Below are 18593 nucleotides of genomic sequence, written 5' to 3'. Positions count from 1 at the left end.
GAGGTGCCCTCGTGATTTGCGGTGGCAGTAGTGGCGTCGCTGGTGAGCGTGCTGCTGCTAATAGCACGCTTGTTGCTGCCCCTTCTGCTAAGGCTGGCGTCCATTCGCAGAGCCGACAGGGACTCGGCAATTGTCCCGCTTGCCGCCACCTCGCGCAGGGCCTCTTGCGATGGCCGGTAGGCCTCGATGTAGAATGCGAACGTACTGCCGACACCGGGCTCGCCTACCAAGAATGTCAGTTGCTCGATCTATGTGATAGGTGCGAGGAACGGGTTTGCAATGACAGGAAAAAAGGCTGTTACTCACTCGAAACACCAATGGAACCATACTGTAGTTCAGCGAGGCGGCGGCTAATAAAGAGACCAAGCCCGGAGCCGCCGTACTTGACGTGGGTGCGGCTGGACGCCTGGACGAAGCGCTGGAACAAGCTCTTCTTTTCCTCCTCTGTCAGGCCTTCACCGGTGTCCTCAACTTCGAACATTAGGAACACGGGGTTGGAGCGGTTGAGGGGGGCCGGCTGGTCGTAAATCTCTTCGAGCGACTCCTCCGAGCGTGGGATAAATGAGACTTTGCTGCTGGCCTCGGTCGGCTCGGTAAGGCTCGCGCTGACGGCGACGGTGACGTTCCTGGTCGGCCCAGTCTTGGTAAATTTTAGCGCGTTGGTGAGGAGGTTGATTAGCACCTGCTTGAGTCTGGAGGGGTCAAAGACGAGATACTTAATCCCGACATCGTGGTAGCAGGGGTCGACAACCATGCTCAGGTTGATATCAACTCGCCGGGCTTCGACTTCGAACATCTTGAGGGCTTCCTTGACCATCTTGATGGGATCGACCATGACCCTCGTGATGGAGATCAGGCTCGAGTCCAGTTTCGACATGGTCAGGATGTCGTCGACGATGCGCTTTTGGTGCTGGGCGCAGGTGACGATGGTTTCGGCATTGTCGATGCAATTCTCGGCAAGCTCGCGGGCTTCGGCAGCCCACTCTTCACTCGCATTGATTAACAGCGGTGCTCCGCCCACGCTGGAGTCTCCCGTGCCTCCGCTGGCCGAATCGGCAATGCTACCGTAAGGGCTGTCTCCGAGAAGCTCTTGAACGCGGAAGAGGGTGGCCGTGATGGCATCCGCGCAGTGGATGATTGCGCTCAGGGGGTTCCGCATCTCGTGCGAAGTCATGTCGATAAAGTTTTCCTGCTGCCGTTTGGATTCGATGGCCTCCTCCTTTCGTTCCTTTTCCCAATCGAGTTGCCACTTTTGCAGCGACACGTCGCTTAGGCAACCTGTAAAGCTCTGGATTTTGCCGTCCGACGTCCTGACGGGTAGCAAAGTCGCCTGGACCCACCGCGGCGCGGCAACCTTATGGCCCGAGCCGTCCTCGGGGTTCCAAGTGGTGTTGAGTCTGACCTCAACGTTCTGCACCTTGTCTTCGGCCACCATCTTCTCGAGCTTCTCGGCGAGGAGAGAGAAGTCCTCCTTATGGACGCAACTCTGCCAGGGCCTGACGTCGACGACGGCCGGGTCGACCTTTCGCAGTCCACACATCTCGAAGAAGACGGTGTTCGCCCCGAGCAGGCGTCCGTCGAGATCCATATCGTACAGGCCGACGGTGGCGAACTCGGCCATTCGCTTGAGGTTTTCAGCTTGTTGTGCGCGACGCAGGGCTTCGCCGGCCACTCGCTTCTGGGGAGTCACATCGGTCAGGCACGTCAGGACGCGCATGAGACTGCCATCCGTGGCATACTCTGCTCTTGCACTTGCCAGAACGTAGCGCTCTTTCACATCTACCAGCGAGGCCAGATCGATCTCCTCCTCCTCGAAGTTTGGCGAGGTGCGGGTTAGGGGCGGTGACAGGTCGGCCTCCTCGCCCCGCCGCCTCACGCGGAACTCGAACTCGACGTTGCGGACCGTCTTGAGCTTCCCGTATCCGGCAATGATAATGTGGTGGTCCTGCTCCTTGACGCAGTCGAGGAAGCCCTGGTTGGCGACTGGCCCGGTTCCTGGGTAACCGGTGATCTTATACCAGGCGTCGTTGGCATACGTGATGTTGCCCTCGGGGTCGCCAAAGCTCATGCCGACGGGAACGAATTCGGCGACGGCTTCGAACATCTGCAGCGACTCGTTGGCTTCCTTGGTCTGCCACTCTAGCTTTTCTTTGAGCATGGCTTGGTCGAATGCAGCCTGCTCGGCGGCATTCCGGCCCCTCCGCGTCTCCTCCTCGAGCAAGACGATAGAGGCGAGAGACGTGGCCAATTTCTGGCTCAGGAGAGAAATAAACTGTCGGTAATCGTTATCGTAGGGGCGTCTGGGGTTGAGGCCGAGGAGGAGCAACCCCATCACGCCGTCCTCCTTGGTCGGCCGGATGGGGCAAACCACGGCAGCTCGGCAAGCGTCCCCTTCAAAACCTCGCCATTGTAACCCCTCGAGCAAAGATTGCGGCAGCGTCCCGTCGATTGTCTGGAGCAAGGTCGGATGCAGGGCCTCCATGGCCTCGCCGAAAGGAGAGGCGAGGGGAAAGGTGCCGTCTCGCAGATTGATTGTTTCGGGGGCGAATGGGTGGTTGTCAGGAACCCCCAACGTTCCCGCAAGCCGGCATATCTTGGCGGGGCCGCGGCTGGCGGCCAGCGCATCGGTGGCCGCCTCGGGGTCGTTCTCCACCGTGTACAGGACTGCCAGGGGAATATCGTAACGGGGCTCGATGGCAGCCAGCTCCCGAATGGCCTTCTCCCAATAGCTATCGACGTCTCTCGCGGTGACCAGGACGTCACTGAGCTCGGCGAGCATCTTCATCCGCCGCTCCCAGAGCCGCACGCTCGTTGTCTCGGCGACAGGATGCATGAAGCCAAGACATTCGTTGTTTTCGATGATGGGTGTCATGGACCATTTCAAGTAGGTCTCTTCAATCCATGGCAAACCGCCCTCGACCTCCGACTCCCTCTCGACGAAGAATCTCCACTCGCCCTCGACAGGGCCCTTTTGCTCCGAAGAGATGCCGCGCATGGTGTCCTTCAGACGCTGGCCCGCGTCAGCCCAGGCTTCCTGGACCGGCATACCCAACATGGAAGGGTGCTTTGATCCGCACAGCTTGCTAAAGGCCTCGTTGTACACGACGATGTACGAGGGCCCCCAGTAGATGGCGATGGGCCGGCTGTCAACGAGGATCTGGTTGACGGTTTCGTCAAGCTTCCTATGCCAACCCCGCATGGGCCCGAGGGGCGTTTCTGCCCAGTCGATGCTGTTTATGTCGTCGAGGAATGGGCGTTGCTCTGTTTGGTGGGTTAGCGTACGCTGTGATATAACAATACTGCCCCTAACAGCGCGGCCAGCCTACCTGGGGTGGTGTCGGGCAATATCCACGCAGGGTCGGTGATTGTCCGCGCAAGGGACTGAACCGCCTCGGCACGAGATGGCGGCCTCTCCTTTGGGTTGATGATTGTGAGGGCTGAGGTGGATTTGGAGCGGGGTTCGATTTCGGGCAAGGAGAGAGAAGAGGCCGAGTTTGGGCCGCCGAGGGAGGTCATTTCGAGTTCGACAGGCATGATGCGTCGTGGTGGTGAGACACCGCTAGGTTGTCCATCGGTGAAGTCGAGCCGCACCTTGCGCGGCGATTGTGTCAAGGGGAGCTGCTCATTTGCGCCCACCACTACCATCTGCTCATGGACCACAGACCGGGTCCAGTAGACGTTGGAATATGAGAAGGATGCACTCGCGGCCCGGCCACCGTTTATGGGGGGTTCGGAACCCGGCAGGGTCGAGGTGCCTGTGATCCATCCCCATAGCGGTCCGCAATCTTCGCCCTTAGCGGTGATCAGGTCGAGGAGGGTTGGATAGGCAGCGAAGGCCGGGTTTGTGTAGACGACGGTGGGTGGGTGCGGGGTTAGAGCGACAATAACAGAGGGTCGCGGGTCGGCCTCGAGCAGGTCGATGATACTGGTGTCGAGAATCGAGGGATGCATGGTGAATTCCTTCTGTGAATGCGGTGAGGGCAGCCTTCACGAGAAGCGGGTTGGTGCTCGAATCGGCAGCCGCAGGGTTGTGGCAACGCGCAACAGCATAGTACCGCGGCTGGGCGCTCTCGATTTCCCGGATATTTCGACCCGAGGCGGCACGACGGTAAGATGGTGGCGGGGAAGGGCAGAGTTGAGTCCCTATCTCGCCGGCGGGTCAGCCGTGATCTGGCTAGTTGGTCGTGTCCCGCTCGTGATAAAAAAAAACAAATATCACAGAGTGCAGAAAGCCGTGGATACAAGGTGTCGGTGGGTTGACTTTGTCACGGCGCCGAGTGGTCGTTGGGAGTTGGGGGTGGGAGGTCCGACCGACCACTCTGCAGTCCAGGCTGTTCCGGGCTTCTGTGTGCGTTAATCTTGGCCGGGTTGGGAATTGGGTCAAAAAAAGACGGGAACTCAAGATCACCCCTCTTGCCCTTTCAGCGAGTCTCCAATCCTGCAAGCAACCCCATTGGTAGAGTGTGGGGCTGCGGGGAGCCAACGACTCAAAATTTCGGATCAGGGGCACGAGGCAGAGAACCTGCTTGCTGTGGTGGTCCAATAATTGGACCGACCTAGTGAGTACAATAGTTGGAATGTGGACTGTAAATTAGTTATGGACCGTGTATCATGTCGCCATCCCTGCCTTCTATAGTTCTACTTTGGTTGTTGTGAGACTTTTTGATCACAAAGCAACTAGTTAGGTACCTAGCTAGTTGCACACAGAAAGAGACCGGTGAAGTGATTCAGGGTTCTGGAAAAAGAGTAGCCCGGAGCGGGGCAGGGTTGGTCAAGTGCGCTGCACCGCAGGTGTGCATGTGGTGAAGTTCCCTGTTCACTTGGTAGATCTGCAAATCTGGAATTCATTCAACAGCCACAGAAGGGTTTCCACGTCCGCTTTCAGCATGTTATTATGGTTCGCGATCGAGATCTTCCAGAATCAGCAACATCCATGGTCCAAAAAGGCTTAGGATGGACGGCCGCTCAAACCCGCCTTGCGCAAAAATGGAATCTGGGTACTTTGTAATTCGTGGAATGTACTGTACCACCTGTCCCCAGATTCATCTCACTCAGCTAAGTAAGTAGTCTCCGCTAGCAATAGGTATGCAAGTTATCATTTTGGGAGAGTTGATTATCGTCGGGAGCCTCGAGGGAGCCATTCGCTGTCGGGTGGGTGGGGCTAGACCTCTGAAATAGGGATCGAGGTGCGGGGGCGGCCCATCCCTATCCAGAGCTCGTTGCGGCAAGAGCCGCTGTGGCGCGTCGGCAGGGAGCCCTTCCTGGATTTCCAGTTGACACAACAGACAGCGCACAGCTCACAGCACACAGCACATGCACACCCATGCGCGTCGCTTTTCTTCGCAATGCATGAGCTGATGCCAACATCGTTTTTTTGGGGCCAAGGTTCAGCCAAGTTTTCTGGGCACTTGGCAAATTTGTATGGGATTATTTCTCACTGATTGGACACAATCGAGTTACCGAGTCGCGAATGAAAGTTTGGGTGAGAGCTCAGAGCCGTGGAAGAGGTTTTTAACCCATCATTTTGGTCGTTGGTGTGCCTCCTCATCCCTGCCCTGCCATCCTCTCCCCATCCATCCCGCCCTATCCCATCCGAGTTAGCCGAGTGACGTCAAGGGTACGGCTTCTAGATCCGACTGGCTCAGATCTGAGGAGGTTTCCTATTTGGTGCAAACAGCCCGAATAATAAACAAGGTGACCCTGGGTACAGTACCAGACATATTGACAGATTGGCAGATTAGAATGGCAGATTAAAATATCTGACAACATTCTGATCCAGGCCGAAATTTGCTTCCCCATCGATGGGAATGCTAGAATATGGAAGGAAATGATGGAACGCTGAAATCAATTGCTCTCGACCTCCGCCGCAGCCACATCATCAAATCGAACACCTGACCGTTGGAGATCCTTCAAACCTTTCGGACCCTTTCCGGCCCTTGCGACCCACACTTTCTTCCCTTCGTTAACCAGCACACGAGGTGGTTATTCGTAGCTACCCAGTGTTAGTTAGTCTCCGTGGAACTACTCGGCCCGCCCAGACAACCCCAAGCCTCCGAGGAGCCGCGCATTCTTGGCATCATGCTCGATTTGTGGCTGGATTTGTGGTTGGAGACAAGGCCAAGCAGGCCAAGCAGGCCAAGAGCCCTCAGGCCAGCAAAAGCACAGACTCCACGGCATGCCATGTGCGGAGATGGGACAAACGAGAATGCCATGGCGCCCTTCAGGAATGGCTTGGAGGCTTGGAACCGCTAAGACCCTTGGTGTACCCGAGGATGGCCGAGTTCACAAGAAGACATGGGCTCGATGGGACATGCCCAAGACTCGCCCAGGACTCGCCCAGAATCAGACCCGACCAGACTCGACCGGAAATTCAGAATCAACCAGCAAAATCGTCCACGACGTCGCCCAGCAGCGCTGATCTGTCTCGGCGCCAAGCCAATCTGGAGTTCGGGTTGCCTGTCTGTTCGTTCCAAATCGATGCCGAGAACCCACGCCCAGACTTGGCCCAAGACTCGGGCAAACCGCCAAGCAAGAGAAGAAAGGGAGGTTAAAATGGCGACCGGCTCCTGTCTGATGGGATGACCGGTCCCCAGTGCCCTCTCACGATGCTCGTCGCCCGTTGTCGAATCTCGCAAACAAACCCTCCTCGGCTTTCCATTGATGTCGACCCTGACATCGACCCTGACGTCGACCCCGGCGTTGACTCTGCTGGTTGATCAAGTCGCTCACGACGACCCCCAACCATCTGTAACATAGGGCGACTGGGGTTGAAACGGCACCCTTGACCTTGGCTCATCGCAAAGTGAAATCACCTGCGACATGCTTTAACACCTCCTGCTGGCTCACCAGCTGCTCGAATCAGCCGTACAAACGGCCAGCCTCGAAGGCGCGGCGCTGGTGGTAGAGAAGGGAGAGAAGGACTAGGCAAAGACGAAAAAGAGCAGGCTCTCGCCAAATGGAAATGAGGTTACTGTCTACGGTACTATTGGCCCTCGTATCCGGGGCATCGTCAAAACATGTCGTCCAGTTCAACGTCACGAAGGGGCCTCCGGGTATCCACGTCGGCTCCGCGCCCACGCTGGCCCGCCGTGAGACATTCTCGGAGCGCCTCATCAACAACATCGCCGGCGGAGGCTACTATGTCAAGGTGAAGGTCGGAACCCCGGGGCAGGACCTGACGATGCTGCTGGATACGGGGAGCAGTGACGCCTGGGTGCTGGGCCACGACGCGGATCTCTGTACGGACCGGGACTTGCAGAGCCTCTACGGCATGCCCTGCGCCGACACCTACAACCCCGACCTCAGCTCATCCGAAAAGATGATCAAGCGGGGCGGGTTCAAGATCACCTACCTCGACGGCGGCACCGCCTCGGGCGACTACATCACCGATGACTTCTCCATCGGCGGCACCACCATCAAATCGCTCCAGATGGCGTACGTGACCAAGGCCGTCCGGGGCACCGGCATCCTCGGCCTCGGCTTCAGCATCAGCGAGCGCGCCAGCACCAAATACCCCAACATCATGGACGAGATGTCCAACCAGGGCCTGATCCAATCCAAAGCCTACTCCCTCTACCTTAACGACCGGCGGACCGACGCCGGCTCCCTCCTCTTCGGCGGCATCGACACCGACAAGTTCATCGGCCCGCTCGAGATCCTACCCCTCTACAAACCCCCAGGGGGCAACTACTCGTCCTTCGAAGTGAACTTCACCTCTGTCGCCCTCACCCACACCAACGGCAGCCAGCACACAATCCCAACCTCGGCCCTCTCCCACCCCGCCCCCGCGGTCCTCGACTCCGGCACCACACTCACCTACCTCCCCGAAAAGATGGCACAGCCCATTCACGCGGCCCTATCCGCCATCCACGACGCCGATCTCGGCATGACCCTCATCGACTGCGACAGCCACCAACTCACCAACCCCTCCTTCCACCTCACCTTCACCTTCACCCCCACCAGCGCCATCACCATCCCCCTCCACGAACTCATCCTCGACATCCTCCCCCCCAACTACCTCCCCCCCCAAAGCCAAACCACCAACCCCAAATCCCCCCCCTCAACAACAACCTCAATAACCCGAGCCTGCGTCCTCGGCATCCAATCCACCGCGCAATTCGCCTCGCGCAACACCGCCAACCAAGCCCACTTCGCCCTCCTCGGCGACACCTTCCTGCGCTCCGCCTACGTCGTCTACGACCTCGCCCACTACCAGATCGGCCTGGCACAGGCCAACCTGAACAGCACCACGTCGACGGTCGTCGAGCTGTCGTCTTCGACGGGGACGGGCACGGACACGGCGGCGTCGGGGAGGGGGGATGATGGCGAAGATGACCAGGGGGGTGGTACCACAAGTACGGGGTTGCCGCGGTTGACGGGGGTGGCGGCGCAGCAGACGACGTTTACGCCGACTTCGACGCCGGGGGGGATTGGGGGTGGTGGTGATGCTGGGGGGGTGGCGGGGACGGGTCCCGAGCAGAATGCCGCTGGTCCGGCGGTGAGGATGGGGAGGATACCGGTTGGGGAAATGGCGGGGGTTGCCGCCGTGACGGGGATATTCGCGCTTTTGGGTGGTGCGCTCATCGTGTTTTGATGACATGGACACTCACGTACATACCTACTATCTCACCTATGGTACCTACCTATCTGAGGTACCTCATACATGCATCACATGTGTACCTGGAGACACATGGGGTTGCTTAATCCTGTACATAATTCAAGTAACGATTTATGAATCATCCAGCTCTTTTCACTTGGCCACGGGGCGGAAAACGTTCAAGCAACGGTTACGCTGATTTAGGCGAACTACAAAGTAAAGCTAGGGCTGCAAACGGTGAACAGCATTGCGATATCGAGGGAATCAAGTAAAACCCTGTGGCTCCTCCACCCAGCATTATACAGGTCATGATCCCCCGCCGACTGTTCCAATGTTCCACCATTAACTGACCCTGCCAATCCTCCCGAAACCGTCACTTCCCGAGTCAGTGGTGCCTCGACTGTTCACACAATCAGAATTTGAAGCCCGCGCGATCCCAGAAGGCGCTGCCGCAGGCTAGGTTCGAGGCAACTTTCGAAGGACCAGCGAGCTGATTGGCAGTGGTGGCAGCCTGAACCGCAGCCGGCCGGGCGCTCTCCGAAGCCCCCATGCCTGCAGTGTGTTCCATGGCCGACGTACCCATGGGGTTCGGAATGGCCCAGGACTGCATTGGGACGTCGAGAGAGCCCAGGCGTGGGTGACCGCCCGTGATTTCAGGAGAGGCGCCCAAGAAGTAAGGTGAAGCGGTTGCGGCCCCCTCACTGACATTTCTAGCTACCTCTTTGCCTTTGCGACTAGCCTGGGGGGCGCGCGGCGAGGCGGCCTCAAGCCATTTCGACCAAGTACCGGTTTCCTTGTCGACAGCAAAGCTTGCCGGGCTGTTGAATGAGGTCTTCTCAACAGCCGTAGGTCCGGCCTTTGAGCGAAGAGTCGCCACGCTTGCCGGACTATTGAATGAGGTCTTCTCAACAGGCGTGGGCCCGGTCGAGCGAATAGTCGCCAAGACTTCATCCTCTTCGATAATCTCTGCGGCCCTCTTGAAGACTTGGGCGATGTACTCGGCCTCAGTCCCCCCGGAGGCGCTCATCTCCCGAGACACCTCCTTCAGGGCCTCGGCCAGACGGGCTAATGCTTGGTGGAGGGTGGATTTATCAGCAAGTCCCGACGGGATCGGTGTAGCAGGCTTATCCACGGTCTTCTCCACCAAGTCTGTGGCAGCGGGCTCCAACTGGGTCGGCGTAGCAAGCTTATCCACGGTCTTCTCCTCCAAGTCTGTGGCAGCAGGCTCCAACTGGGTCAGCGTCGCAAGCTTACCCACGACCTGGTCTTCCAAGGATACGGCAGCAGGCTCCAACAGGGTCGGCGTGACAGGCTTGTCCACGACCTGGTCTTCCGAATGCTCGGCAGCAGGCTCCGTGCAGATCAGGTCAACAAGCTCATCCAGACTCTGTTCTTCCAAGTCAAGGAGGTCGTCGGACTCTTGGAACGAAACCCGAGCTTGTCTTTTCTTTTGATCACTGCTGGAGGCGGCAGGTGGGTTAAGAATCACATCCCAGGCGCTCAAGCTGTCATCAACGCCAAGAACAGAGGAAGTAGGAACGCTGTTGGCCATCTTGGAAGAAGTGGGAACGCTGTTGGCCGTCTCAAAAGAAGCGGGAGAGCTGTTGATCGCCTCGTGAGAGGCGGGAACGCTATGAGCAGTTTCAAAAGAGGTACGGGCGCTGTTGATTGCCTCGCAAGATGTGGGAATGCCGGTGGCCGACTCGCGAGAGGCAACATTATTGTCAATGTGGGGAGGTTGGACAGAAGAGGTGCCAATGGCCTTCCCCCCAGCATCGGTGCTGTTGTCGCTGAGCCCGTTCTGGTTGTTCGTACTGCTGCTGATATAATACGAACTAATGCCGTTGTTCCAAAGGGTGGAGTTTGGGGGGTCGGTGATGGCAGGGGCAGGCTTGAGTGAAGTAAGTCCATCATTCACCTTGGACTCCATCTCAGGCTTATCTGCCTGACCTGTAGCCCCTCCCGAACCCCAAGCCTTCTCGAGCCAGTCGTCCATGGCAGTCGGGGAGTCGAGATGATGAGGCACCTCTTCGATAACCTTCTTCATGTCGGTCCGGGCCGTGCTGTTCTCCGCCTCTGTGTACTTTGTCCACGAGGTCCTTTGCTGCTGCGTCTCCTGAGCCAGACCGGGCAGCAATGCCTTGGTTTGGCCATTTAGTCGGGGACCAACAGGAGCTTGCCCGACGAGGTCAGTGTCATCCGGCGCCGGGGCTACATCGGTTCCTGGGTTGGTAATATTGGTCGCCGCGGGGGTTTCTCCGCCTAAACCGAGGGCAGCAATCCAATCCGCCCCAGCACGGGTGACTTCTTTATCTTCCAGCAACAAAGCCTTCTGTGCGTCCTGGATTTTAGTGATAAATCGAGCAACATCCCGAGAGACAAATCTCTCGATTTCCTCGCGAGAACCGTTTTCAAACCGCAAGGCGATGGCGGCCGAAAGCCAGCGAGCTGCCCTGAAGAAGCGCACATTCTTGAAATCGTGCTGATTCTCTCCAGGAAGTACAGCAGCTGTATCAAACAGTGCATGGGCCTCACCGAAGGCATACTGGAGTTTTCGGTAGTACTCGTCAGCGCCGCCGTCCATCTTGTCATGCCAATAACGGCACTTGGCTCCGGCAGGCACCGGGAGGGCGAAGGCTTTGACGACCATTTGCGCGACAATTGCGGAAGAGGCACGAAACTCGATGGCGTCAAATACACGCTTGGCCTCGTCCTCGGTTGGCATGGGCTGCTTCAAAAAGTGGGCGTAAAGCTCACCCGTACAACCGCCGACCTGACGGCCCCAGTCGCCCTGGTTGGTCGTTAGTTCGGTATTGATGAGATGAGTCAAGTGGAATAGCTGAGACTCCCTAGTGCCACCAAAGGCTTCTCCAAGGAATTCGAACCGCTCCGGGTGGTTGATGGTAGGGCGGGTTGAGCCCCAGCGCTCAGCCCAGCGTTCGAAGCGAAGCCCCAGTCTTGGGCCATATTCCGCCCATGTGTCCGAAAAAACGGAGGGGTCCCGGGCGGACTCTGGTCTAAGAATAAAGGCATGGTCTTGCGCAAAGACCGAGAGCCGATGCTCCAATGACTCATGAATCTGGCGCTGGAAGCGATGGAGAGAGTTGGTTTGCAGTGCCGTGGGCCGAAGGGGCATCGGGTCGTCGTATGTGATGCGAGCGCGCTGAGAATCCGTCATCAGAGGCGAGTTTCTCTCAGTAAAGGAGCGGACGAAGCGCTTAGCAAAAGCACCGCCGGAGGATTTTGCAATGATGCGCATCATCTGGTCGGAACCAGGGCACATGACCGGGTTGATGGATCTGCATAGCCAGCCCCCCGTAAACGGAGAAGGAGTCAGGATCATGACTGGAAGCTGCACGTTGTTGGTAGCCTCGTTGATTGTGCGGCAGAGGCCGTCCATCGTCACGAACATGCGCTTCCTGTCGAGGTCGAGACATATATCTTGCTCTGGCGTGACGGGGGCAAAGAGCATGACGGCCAATACCGTTCCTCGCAGGATGGCAGCATGAGCGCTCTTGGCTAGTTCCTGTGTGAACATGGCTTTGAAGTCTCGGTTATTGTTTGGCATAGTTTTGATGTCATCCTCGTGCGTGCCAATGATGCTATTGACCGTCTCGTCGCCGGTGTCAACGCCGTCAATATTCCCAAGGAACTTTTGAATATTAAGCGAGCTGGCCCAGGTCTGAAGCGAGGTACAGTTAGCACAAATCGAGAGCTGGGAGCTGGTAGTTTACACACCTGTGCGGCCTTCTCGCCGAGATCGTGGAACAGCAACTTCCAGTGCAGGAAGTCGGCAACCATCCAACCGTACTTGTTCTGGTCGGCATTCTCAGCTAAAACTCCGCAGACACCGAGGATCTCAGCATCGCGAGGCAGATCCGGAGGGCCGTGCTTGGTGACAGAGTTAGCTATGGCTGGCCAAGTCTGGTGGGATTCCAGAATTTAGGAGTGGAATGACTGTCCGGGAACGATTGCAGCTTGGACAAGGTCTTGAAGAGGGTATATCCAGAATGTCACATACCAAAATGAGAGACGACTCGGACATGGCGGCCCGGAGCATTCGGAGCTCCTCAGGACCGCCTTCCCAAGGGGCTTCGCGGACCGGCATGGTCGCTGGACTTGGTATTAGCAACAGCACTTTAATGGAATAAGAGTTAACGAAAGCTAAGTCAGTATGAGGATACACACCTGGGGAGAGTAGTATCTGTGAGAGTTACTTGTAGAATATCTAGTCGATAATTTGATGGTTGTTGACTGTGAACCCGGGAGATCGGTTGAGATCGGTTGACCTCGAACCCCGATGAAGAAGGCGGGGCTCTGCAGTGAGAGAGAATTCCGGAAAGAAACCGGAAGACACAACAGAAATAAATAGTGCACTCGACCTGGAAGGTGCAGGAAGGGCCAAATATTCCGGAGCCCTTGAGAACAAACAGGAGCGGGGTTGCAACTCAACAGCAGGAAAGAGCCACGACCGTGGCAGGCACGCGTTGAGGGGGGTGTGGTTAATAAAATAATCTTTCTTGAAGCACAAGTCAAAGGCAGACTTTAACGCGTCATGAAACGGGATGAAATCTTGACAGCTATTCCAGATTCACGGTTGGAAATGGGCAGTGGAAGGGTCGATGTTCACTATTTTCCCCATTGTTTTGTTGAAAAGGGGTAAGCCAGGAGGTATTCACAAGCCCAAAATTCACAACCCGGCGAGTTAAATGCTTGATTTTCCATTGAAAATTTAGTGATGGCTATCATCTAATTTGACTCTGTTCAAAAGTTCATCCCATCTCACAGTTGGTGTTCCAAGTACTAGAATTCACCCAAGAAATCGGCTGCACCATGGTCCACCACACGCGTCTCCCACTTTGACAGTCACATTAGGTGTTGGGGTAGTACGTTATTAACATGAACTTGCGATTAGAATGTATGTAGGTTAAAACTTTTATGAAAATCTCTTTGACTGTCAAAAACACCACAACCACCTTGTGTTGAGTCTAAAGGAGGGTGAATCCCCCACCATCAGGCCATGTACTTATCCCATCGTTGTGTTATTGCTTCCAACCGAGTTGTTCGGGAACTTGGATTGGGCTAGAATCAGCCACGCCAACAAAATCTGCATCAGAGATGAAAAGGCAGCCTCCCCTTAAGAGGGAATTCTACAAGACACAACCTGGTAAAGACCACAACTCAAGTCAGCACCACCACACAGACATGGGCAGGCTCAGTAACATATCAACTCTTAGCGACCAACAGCGAGCAGTAAGATAATTCAGTGATCAATTAAGTCGTCCAGCTATGCTATGGGGTATATGTCTCCCAACCTAATGCCCCGCCAGTGCCAACAAAACATCCATATGTCCCGCCATCTCCAGCAGCAATTTTTCTACTCATACAAAATCCATACCCCCCATAGATTACCCACACCCTCTCCCTCACCACCCACCCCCCTCACATCTTCTCAAACCGCTCCCTCGCCCTCTCCCTCGTCTTCTGCACGAACGCGCCAAAATCCCCCCTCGTATTCCGCACCGCCTCCTCGCTCGCATCACCCAGCCTCCCCCCCTCCGCACCCAGCCCGACACCCGGAGCATACACCTCGGTGGCGACCGCCTCGGTGCGCCCCGCGCCCTCGGCGCCCAGCCCGGCCCCGGCCGTCCAGCCCATCTTGGCCAGCATGCCAGCGCCCTTGGACTTCTTCGCCGCGGGCTCGCCGGCGGCGGCGCCGTCGTCGGGGTTTTCGGTGGGTTCTTTGCGCTTCTCGGGGACGGAGGCGGTAGTGGCGGCGGTGGAGGATGATGATGTGGCGGTGGTGGTGGTGGCGGCGGTGGGTTGTTTCGGCTGGTTGAATGCTCGCCTGCGTTCGAGAGCACGGTCGCGGTATTGCGGCTGCAGGAACCGCACGCGCTGTACTTCCCAGAGGCGCTTGAAGTCCGCGTCTGGCTCGACGATCCGCATCTTTTTGCCCATCGTTTCGAACTCGCCAGCGGCGCGGGCGCGGTTCTGGGGGCTCGCCAGCATGCGTTTGTGGAGTTCGCTCTGCTGCTCGTGCAGCCAGACGAGCCTCGCGTTCTTGAAGATGCGTTTGCAGAGGAGGCAGCGCAGCCGATCCCAATCGGCGTAGGACTTGTAGACGGGCAGGTGCTCCGACTTCAGCCGTGGGGTGCGGCGGACGATGGTGCGGGGTTCCTTGCCCAAAGCGCTAAGGGCCGCGGCGGCCTTTTTCTTGACTCGATCGTCCTGGTAGAAACGGTGGGTGCGCCCTTCGTGCTCAATGAGCAGGTCAGCCGGGGCCTGGGGCCAGCCGCGCTCGTCGATGTGCGCTTGGGTTGGCGCTTCCCAGCCGCAGGCGAGACAGGCCAAGGCATCCCAGTCAGCGTAGGAGAGGTACTGGTCGGCTGTTTGCGGGGCGACCGGGCCGTCTGGCTGGGCATCCTCAGCCTCGCGGACAGGGCCGCGAACTACAGACGACCTGACCTCTTCGGGCTCTTGGGCGGAGGGCGTAGCCGCGTCGACTGCTGGTTTGGCGCCGTGCAGCTGTGCCGACGCCTTCGTCCATAGCTGCACTTGTGGCATCATGGCCACTTTGGCAACGGGGACGGGTTCCTTGTTACCCTTGGCCTTTTTTGCGGCCTTCGCCGCGGATTTGGTGGCCTCGTCACCGTTGCCGCCAGGCTGGCCAGGGCTCGGGGCGCCGGGAAGGGGGTCGGTCGAGACGACACGGGCGCTGGGGTAGGCGCGTTCATCCCAGTACTTGACACGCACGGCAGAGTTGTAAATGGGGGTAAATGAGAACTCCTGGTTCTCCGTCACCGCGGTGTCGAAGGCGGGAATGAATACGCCAGTGTGGATGAAAGCGACCACGACGGGTGAGGACGCAATCGTAAATCTCGTGGATGCTCGGAATTTAGCGACGGCAGCCATGGCGTCCTCGACCGTAGCAAACTCGGCGAAGCCGTACCTCCAAGACTCATTGGTCTTGCGGTCGCGCATCAGGAACACGCGGCGGAGCGAGCCGGATTTCGCTCCGAGACCAACCGTGCTGTTTGTTGGCGCTGTCGATTTGAGTTTGTTGACGGTGGTGGGGGTTTCCTTTGCGGGCTTTGGGTCGTCGACAAACAGCTTCATGACGCCTTTGGCTAGGACTTCCTCGGTGACGGATCCCTCAAGATCTCGGATGACGATATATTGGGATGGGGTTTGTTGGAGGCACTCATCCGTCTCGCCAGTCAAGAAAGGGCCTGAAGCGCCGAAATCGTCTTCTGCTCAGGTCAACAACCCCATGTTCCGTCGGAGTTTGGATATCCGTAGCACTTACCAGGTCGCTCGGCTTTACATTTGAAACAAACAGCTCGGTGGGGGTAATTCATAACACCGCACTTAGATTGTCAGTAAATTCAGTCTATTATTAAGCGAGCTACATACATTGATGCAGTCCCAGCCGTCGTCGTCTCTACGCGAGCCGCGAGATGAGTCCCCCTCGTCACGGTCCTCTGCGGCCATGATTTCTACTGTGATGGGTTCGGAATCAAGGCCGCGAGAATGCTGAAGGCGAAAAGTAATCTCGGGGTAGTACCGGTCAAGGAAGTCTTCAGCCTCCGATCGACGATGAAACTCGACGAAAGCAAAGCGACTACCTAAAGGAGCCGAGTGAGCAAAGAAGCGAAGGGCCACAATGGATGGGAGAGACCCGAGATAACTAACCATCGTAATTGTGGCGAAGCCGAGCGACCCTTACCTTGTCGCTCGAGAAGTGACGGTCTCTGGTAATGTAATCTAGGCCGTAAAGGATGTCACGTTCGGTAGCATCCTCAGGCAAACTGTTTAGAAGAATGACCCGACCAGAGTCGCCCAGTTGTCGGCGACCCAGGTGGCGTCTATCGTGATGATGTATAGGCCCACGAACATCAGGAACGGCGCTCCGATGTCCGCCAGAACCGCGAAGAGGATTGATATCAACAGCGCCGGCTTGATTGGGGTGTTGCCCCAGACGCGATCCGGCTGGAAGTCTTCCATCTCGGTTCGAATAATCCGCGCTGTCAGGGCCACCCATGAAAGAGTTACGGCGATGCGCCTCATCCAGGGGTGCATATCGTGGAGGTCGACTATCATGTACATCAGGACGTAGGCCATGACCGTGGAGATCATCCAGCCCACGAGGCCGAGAAACTGAAGCATCATTGTAATGATGGGGGTCATGGTCGGTCTTGGAGTAGTAACGATCTCTTGGTAGGCGATGACGGCCCGGGGCGGTTCCAGGGTAGTCGTCAACAGCCTCGCTGTCGTCGTAATTCAAGTATCTCGGAAGATCTGGGGAATCTTTGCGGCGGGAGGCGAGACGCCCAAGTTAGCCATTTCCAGTTCGAGCAGCAACCGAAAAGCACTCAAACAATGCCATGGCGAAGGTTCATCGTGCAGGCTATAGTACCCTTCCTCGACCGACGGTAGCCGCCATCTCTATTGTCGGAGCGGCGCGCATGAGGGCTGCGGCTGCGGCTGTGGTGGTCGCGATTTCGATCGCGAGAGGTGCCGCCATCTCGCGACGCGGGGCGATGTCCGCCTTGGTACATGGAAAGAGAATCGCAATGCAAAACAGGGTAAGATAAAGAATAATGGGCAACGCAGCGGAGTGCGCCAAAAGATGCAATTGGATTCTCCTCTCGATGCGGTTCTCGGTTGTCGGGTTGGCTACTTGCGAGTCGAGCGATCTTGAAGCCAAACAGGCAGGAGTGGGAAACAGAAGTGGAAGCTCACCCTTGTTTCCCAAGCCGTACAAGTAAATTCACACCTGTTCCAATCACCGAAGATCTGCCGGTAAGCGAGCGAGTCAGGTCAGTTAATTGCGTTGATGATGGATCGCTCTTGTCGACTTGCACGTCAATTGAGAGTAACTTTGATGGGAGAAAATTGATGTAGGGAGACAGAGATTACAGTGATTGATTTTGAACAAGAGCAGAGAAGGGGTCCAGGCAGCAGATCACGAGAAAGTCACGGGCAAGTTATGGGCAAGGCACACACCCTTTTGCCTTGACCCAACGCTTAGTCCTGCCTGTAGGCAATTACTCACTCATTTTCACTCTTAAATCCCCATTCACACACCTTTTGCTCACAGCCTCGGACACGACGGGCTTGACGGGTTCTCGATTTAAATATTTGTCTGTGGTGGAGGACAACGGCTCAGTGAATGCGACACCATATTTCTGGAGCTTATCTTCAAATTATATACCCCGGCCACACCTCGAGGACTCGACTTGACTCGGCCGAACTCGGACAATTAAACAAAGCAGTGCACTCGGTCCTCGAGCCCAACATATACCTCCTCAACCTCGGGCCTTTATCATACACACACCAAGAACAACCTCCCCACATCATCCTCCTCCTCATCATCATCACCATGGCCACCCCACCCACCGAACCCCAAGAGGATTCCTCGCTCTCCCAAGAAGGCTGCTACGTCGCTCTGACCTCCTCCCCCCTCAGCATACAATCTGTGACCGACCGCGTGCGCTCCCCACAAGCAGGCGCCATTGTCCTCTTTGCCGGTTCGCCACCCCCCTCCCCTGCCTCCCTCCCCCTCCCATCCCAAACTCCCAACCTCCCCCCGGACCCAACCTCACCAACTAACCCACCCCCAGGAACAACACGCGACACCTTCGCCTCCAAACGCGTCACCCACCTCTCCTACACCGCGTACACCCCCCTCGCCCTCAACACCATGCTCAGCATCGCCACCGACCTGCACACCACCCACGCCCTCCAAGGCATCGCCATGGTGCACCGGCTCGGGGAGGTACCCGTCGGGGAGGAGAGCATCCTGATCGCGGTGTCGGCGGCGCACCGGCAGGCGGCGTGGCGAGCGGGGGAGGCGGCGCTGGAGGCGTGCAAGGAGCGGGTGGAGGTGTGGAAGCGGGAGGAGTTTGCGGATGGGGAGGGGGTGTGGCGGGCGAATCGGGATGGGGCGGTGGGGGAGAGGGTGGGGTGATGGGGGTGGTGATGGGGAGGGGGG

The 18593-nt window shown here is 57.3% G+C and overlaps 5 protein-coding genes across 5 annotated transcripts; 2 read left to right on the top strand and 3 right to left on the bottom strand.

Moving 5' to 3' along the window:
• Window positions 1-201: 201 nt before the first annotated feature.
• F5144DRAFT_307280 (uncharacterized protein) lies at window positions 202-4062 on the bottom strand. The gene is made up of 2 exons (XM_066783934.1): window positions 3327-4062; window positions 202-3261 (listed from the first exon to the last, which is right to left on the bottom strand). The coding sequence occupies exons 1-2, from the start codon at window positions 3949-3951 to the stop codon at window positions 299-301; spliced, it is 3588 nt and encodes a 1195-aa protein (XP_066641790.1). The 5' UTR covers window positions 3952-4062; the 3' UTR covers window positions 202-298.
• Window positions 4063-6294: 2232 nt separating this feature from the next.
• F5144DRAFT_594434 (aspartic peptidase domain-containing protein) lies at window positions 6295-8593 on the top strand (the record flags this gene model as incomplete). The annotated part of the gene is made up of 3 exons (XM_066790578.1): window positions 6295-6568; window positions 6945-7702; window positions 7832-8593. The coding sequence occupies 3 exons, from the start codon at window positions 6295-6297 to the stop codon at window positions 8591-8593; spliced, it is 1794 nt and encodes a 597-aa protein (XP_066641789.1).
• Window positions 8594-8773: 180 nt separating this feature from the next.
• F5144DRAFT_515745 (uncharacterized protein) lies at window positions 8774-12880 on the bottom strand. Its single transcript, XM_066786616.1, has 4 exons — window positions 12785-12880; window positions 12618-12709; window positions 12335-12487; window positions 8774-12278 (listed from the first exon to the last, which is right to left on the bottom strand). The coding sequence occupies exons 2-4, from the start codon at window positions 12702-12704 to the stop codon at window positions 9009-9011; spliced, it is 3510 nt and encodes a 1169-aa protein (XP_066641788.1). The 5' UTR covers window positions 12705-12709; window positions 12785-12880; the 3' UTR covers window positions 8774-9008.
• A 1154-nt stretch (window positions 12881-14034) lies between these two features.
• F5144DRAFT_578892 (uncharacterized protein) lies at window positions 14035-17472 on the bottom strand. The gene is made up of 5 exons (XM_066789295.1): window positions 17016-17472; window positions 16292-16906; window positions 16013-16224; window positions 15906-15966; window positions 14035-15849 (listed from the first exon to the last, which is right to left on the bottom strand). Exons 1-5 carry the CDS (start codon window positions 17155-17157, stop codon window positions 14039-14041), a joined length of 2841 nt encoding a protein of 946 aa, XP_066641787.1. The 5' UTR covers window positions 17158-17472; the 3' UTR covers window positions 14035-14038.
• Window positions 17473-17981: 509 nt separating this feature from the next.
• F5144DRAFT_494495 (Molybdopterin biosynthesis MoaE) lies at window positions 17982-18569 on the top strand (the record flags this gene model as incomplete). Its single annotated transcript, XM_066786036.1, has 2 exons — window positions 17982-18129; window positions 18223-18569. The coding sequence occupies 2 exons, from the start codon at window positions 17982-17984 to the stop codon at window positions 18567-18569; spliced, it is 495 nt and encodes a 164-aa protein (XP_066641786.1).
• Window positions 18570-18593: the final 24 nt, after the last annotated feature.

Source organism: Chaetomium tenue (assembly GCF_020726465.1).
Source record: "Chaetomium tenue strain MPI-SDFR-AT-0079 chromosome Unknown F5144scaffold_5, whole genome shotgun sequence".
NCBI classification, from domain to species: domain Eukaryota; kingdom Fungi; phylum Ascomycota; class Sordariomycetes; order Sordariales; family Chaetomiaceae; genus Chaetomium; species Chaetomium tenue.
This window is presented reverse-complemented; position numbering and strand designations above follow the sequence as displayed.